At 36.5% G+C, this 5,526-nt stretch overlaps 1 protein-coding gene across 1 annotated transcript in view; it reads right to left on the reverse strand.

Moving 5' to 3' along the window:
• Positions 1–1,204: 1,204 nt before the first annotated feature.
• The window catches only part of LOC105853285 (COBW domain-containing protein 1-like), a 9,589-nt gene continuing 5,267 nt past the window's right edge, over positions 1,205–5,526 (reverse strand). The window contains exon 3 of the mRNA XM_012721250.1: positions 1,205–1,272. Coding sequence (XP_012576704.1) covers positions 1,205–1,272 — 68 coding nt within the window. The remainder of the gene's footprint in view (positions 1,273–5,526) is intronic.

Here is a 5,526-nt window from a genome sequence, read left to right on the forward strand (position 1 = left end):
GTTGATCTGCCTGTTCTGCTCCCCACTCTGTCTCTGGTGAATCCTCTCACCCTCCGCATCTCTGGCCTGTACCCCAATTCTGTATGAATAAATGAATAAATCTTAAAAAAAAAAATTCCAAAATGAGTGAATTATCTCTTACCTTTTATTTTACAAAAAAGATTTGTTTGGGGCCTTCCCTGGTGGCACAACGTGTGAGGATGCAGCACTGCAAGCGAGCTACTGTACTTCAGTGCTAGTTCGACCCCCAACCCCAGAGGTGACCCATATGGTGCAGCTGACCTCTCTGGCCGTGCCCCTGCTCCCCTCAGCAGTGTACTTCATCTATATGCCTGTTCTGCTCCCACTCTATCTCTGGTGAATCCTCTCACTGAACCTGAACCTCTGGCTTGCACCCCAGTTCTGTATGTATAAATAAATCTTTATAAAACATTAAAAAAAAGATTTGTTTTATTTATGCATATAAGAACTGGGGTGCAGGTCTGAGATGAGTAGGGGGTAGGAGGGAGTGAAAAGATTCCCCAGAGACAGAATGGGTAGCAGAACAGGCAGATCTACTGAAATGCATTGCTAAAGTGAGCAGCAGACAAGACAGGAGAAGTCTGCTTAATTAAAGACTTAATCCCTTGTACTACCAGGGAGACCTCTTACTTCGTTAGGTCTCTGACTTGCCAATTTCCATTTTCTAATAAATTAACTGTATTTTATTAAAGTTACTCTTTATAACTGTCAACTTTCTAGATAGACTAGTTTGTCTTACAGTTGATTTTTATATGCCTTAAGCTTTAAGAAATTTTTTTATCTATAATTTTCATTCTTCGTCTACATTTACCTTTATTTCTATTGTGCAGTATTTCCAGGATGAGTAAAAACCCGTAGTTTATTTTGTGGAAGTTTGCTTAGCTAAGTTATCAATGTGCTCATTTAAAATTTAAAGTTAGTCAAATACACATAAGTTTTCCAGCAATTCTTAACTTGAGAAAGAACAGACTCTCAGAGATTGAGATATTTGTTATGTAAGGATGAGTTTAAATGTCTTATTTTTCCTCCATTAAAGAAAAATATCAAAGCTAAGAATTTGAAATATCAAAGCATGAAAAATTAAAAAAAAAAACTTTCTAATTTACATATATTTTTTTACATTGCAATTAGGTAATGATGAGCTATGAAAGGGTGTGCAACAAAATTCAGGCTGTAAATGGGATTATTTTCTTGATTTCTCCTTGTTTGCATGTAGGAACACAATTAATTTATAAAAATTGATTGTGTAACCTGTAGGAACACAATTAATTTTTGTAAATTAATTGTGTAACCTGTCATTTTATTGTTCTGGTTCACTGTTTCAATTAGTTAATGGAGTCTCAGGGTTTTTTATGTATATTATCATGAAATCTACATTAGTGATAATTTTACTTGGTCTTTCCCTATTTGGAAGACTTTTATATCATTCTCTTGCCTAATTACCCTGGATAGTACTTCTTTTTTTTTTTTTTAAGATTTTATTTATTTATGCATATAGAAATGGGGTATAGGCCAGAGGTGCAGGGGCAGCGAGAGGATTCATCAGAGAGAGTGGGGAGCAGGACAGGCAGATCAACAAAGTACACTGCTGAGGGGTTTAGTAGGCAAGACAGGAGAGGTCTGCCACACCATGTGGATCACCTCCAGGGTAGGGATGAAAATCGCACTGAAGTGGCCATGGCTTGGCTTGGCTTAGCTTGGCTTAGCAGTGCAGTGCTCCAACCTGCTGCATCACCAGGGAGGGCCCAGTAGGCCTTCTAATACTTTGTTAAATAGCAATAGTGAAAGTGGACATCCTTACCTTGTACCAGATTTTAGAGATAAAGCTTTTAGTTTTCCACCACTGAGTATGATATTGGCTCTAGGTTTGTCATATGTAAACATTATTATATTAAGCTACATCCCACTTATCCCCCCTTCTTTTAGGTTTTTATCGTAAATGGATGCTGATCTTATAAAATACTTTCTCTTTACCTACTATTATAATCATAATGATTTTTACCTTGCCTTTTCTTCATGTAGTGAATTATAGTAACTACTTTTCAGATGCTAAAACATCCTTGCATCCCTGGAATAAGTTGTACTGTCATGATATATGATCTTTTTACATTGTTGAATTTGGTTTGCTAAGATTTTGTTGAAAATTTTTCATCTATATTCATGAGAAATATTTGGTTTGTAATTTTCTTTTTTGTGTGATGTCTTTGTCTGTTTTTGGTATCAGAGCAGAATAAAATGCCTAGGTGCAAACTTAACAAATATAGTGAAGGACTTGTACAATGAAAAGAAACAGAAGACATTGTTGAATTAAAAAAAAAAAAATAGAAGACACAAAAAAGTAGAAAGCTATTTCCTGCCTGTGGACTGGAGGAATATTGTTCAAATGGTCACCATACTCAAAGCAATATACAGATTCAATGCAATCCTTATAAAAATTTTAGTGGAACTCTTCAGAGAAATAGAACAAACACTACTAATATTCATATGGAATAACAAAAGACCCCAAACAGCCAAAGCAAACTAGGCAAAAAAGTAAAGTACATCACAAGCCAAGGTTTCAAAATATACTACAAAGTAATAGTAATCAAAACAGCATGGTACTTGAATAAAAAAAGACATACAGACCAGTTCATTGAGAGCCTAGAAATAAACTAACACCTTTTGGGACAGTTAATCTCAACAAACAAGCAAAGTGTATACATTGGAGAAAGGAAATTTTCCAACAAATGGTATTGAGAAAACTGGACAGCCACATTCAAAAGGATGAAACTACTATCTCATACCACATACAAAAATTAACTCAAAATGAATTAAAGAGATGTAAGACCTAAAATCATAAGGTACACAGGTGAAATATAGGCAAAATACTACACAACAGTGGTTTCAGAGATGTCTTTGTGCATTTGTCTCCAATAGTAAGGGAAACAAAACAAATTACAAACAAATGGGACCATATCAAACTAAAAAGTTTGTGTACAGCAAAAAAAAAAAAGAAAGAAAGAAAGAAAAGAAACAAGTGCTCAGTGTTGGCAATGACTCCGTGCAAGTGAACAAGTAGGCTTCAAAACTGAGCTCTAAGGCATAGTGAAAACGCATGCATCCTGGAAGAAAACACCCGGATGACCGGGCCAGGTTCTGAGTACCCAGAAAGTGACCTGTATAGAGTCATGCCCATTTTTACTCACGGAAGAAGATAACTGATAATATGTTGCTTAGGAGGGACAGGAGGGACAGGAGGGACTGATAAGATATATAGACTTAAGCCACCTGGCATTCAAGGCACCCAATTGTCTATAGCAGGCTGGCAGAGTAGCTCAAAGAGAGTATCCAATTAAGTAGGTAAGAGTTGTATGGTATGCTTTGAAGTTACACTTTGCTGCACCTGGAAATGGTATATAACAAGCACTAAAACAATAAAGTTTCACACATGCTGGACATAGCAGTCCCCCATGTCTGATTGCTTTTACTGCTGCGTCCCAGTTCTGGACTCACTAGAAGTCCACAGCTCAGGCCCTCCATGGTGGTGCAACAAGTTAAAGTGCAGCACCAAGAAGCTCACTGCCGCTGCCTTCACAGTGAGTTTGATCCCTGCCAGAGAGGTGACCCATATGGAGTGGCAGACCTCTCTTGATCCACCCTCTGCTTCCCTCAGCTGTGTACTACGTTGACCTCTCTGTTCTGTTCCCCACTGTGCCTCTGATGAATCCTCTCACCACTCCTGTACTTCTGGCCTGTACCCCCGTTGTGTATGCATAAATAAATCTTTAAAAAAAGAAAAGTGCTCATTAGAACAAGAAAACACCCAAGAAAATATCTGGACATCATACATCTGACAATGGGCTAATATTCAAGATCTATAAAGAACTCATATAACTCAACAAAAAGAAAACAAAAACAAATAACCTAATCAAAAAATAAGTAGAAATGCTAAATAGGCAATTCTTCAAAGAAGGTATACAGATGATCAACAAGCACATGAAAAAAATATTCATCATCATTTACTGTCAGGGAAAGGAGAATCAAAACCACAATGAAATACCATCTCATACCAGTAAGAATGGCCCATATCAAAAAGCCCAGAAATAAATGTTGACAATGAAAAAGGAACTGTCATACACTGCTGGTAGAATATGTACTGTTTCCATATGGAGGTTTCTCAAAATATTAAAAATATATCTACCATGTGATCCAACAATTCCACTTCCAGGTGTCTACCTTAAGAATGTAAAGTCACTAAATTGAAGGAATACAAATACTCTGATGTTCATCGCAGCACGACTTACAGCAGATAAGTTAACAACTTACATGTACAACCACACATGACTGAATCAATATAAAGTATATTAACAAAACAGAACATATTCAACTACAAAAAGTGGTAAAATCTTGGAATTTACAGCAACCTAAATGAAAATGGAAGGGATAATGCTAGGCAAAAGAAACCAGAAAAAGGAAGACAAATATTGGATGGTATCACTCATATATGAAATATACAGAAACAAACAAAAAAAGGGCCAGACAGAACCAAAGCAATTATACGTCTGCCTATAGAATTGAGGCTACCAGAGGGTAAGGTTGGGGTACAGAGCAAGGTATATCAGGACAAATGGATCATGGGGGAAGGACTATGGGTATCTGTTGGAGGGCATAATATGGTAAAAAAAAAATGTAAAGGCGGAAAAAAAAAATAATGAACAACTATATACCAGAGACATTTTAAGTGGGTGGGAATGGGATCAAAAATGGGGAGGCGAAGGGAGGAGGGAAGTGTACTGGACTATGGTGATGGCACATGGGTGATTTGGTGATGGGAAGCCCACAGGGATTACAACTGATATGGAAAAAGGCACAGAATGATGTAAAAATAAAATCTTATGTTATAAAAAAAAAATTTGAAGAGATTTTCCTATACCACTAAATCATATACAGTATGGTAAACCATTATTACTTTAATTGAAAAGAAAAAAAGAAGAAAAAATTCAGACTATAAGAACGGTAATAAAATTCAAAGGAAAGTATTAAACACACTACAAAAGATAAAATTATGAAAATGATCAGGAATAGTGAAATACAGTAAGAAATAATACAGCGTTATTATTTCAGTGTTCAACAGAAAAAGATTTAATAACAAGTAAAAATCTTAGAATTTTTATTTTGTCTAACAGGAGTTTTTAGTTTACTAAAATCAGAAATCAAATTTAACTCAGAAGCATCCCATCCTGTTCATAAAATCTAATACTTTATTCATTCAAAATTAAAAAATTTGGGCCCCCTCTGGGGGGATAAGGGGTTAAATCTCAGCACTATCAAGCTATGGACAGCCACTGCAATATAAGTTCAATCCCTGGCCAGGGAGCTAACGCACATGACACAGCAGACCACTCTTCTCTCACCCACTGCTACCCTCAGCAGTATATTTCAGTAGATGTGCTGGTTCCACTCCCCTTTCTGTCTCTAGTGAAACCTCTCTCTCTCTCTCTCTCTCTCTCTCTCTCTCTCTCTCTC

The sequence above is a fragment of the Condylura cristata genome, unplaced genomic scaffold (genome assembly GCF_000260355.1).
Source record: "Condylura cristata isolate star-nosed mole 26May11 unplaced genomic scaffold, ConCri1.0 scaffold00006, whole genome shotgun sequence".
NCBI lineage: Eukaryota > Metazoa > Chordata > Mammalia > Eulipotyphla > Talpidae > Condylura > Condylura cristata.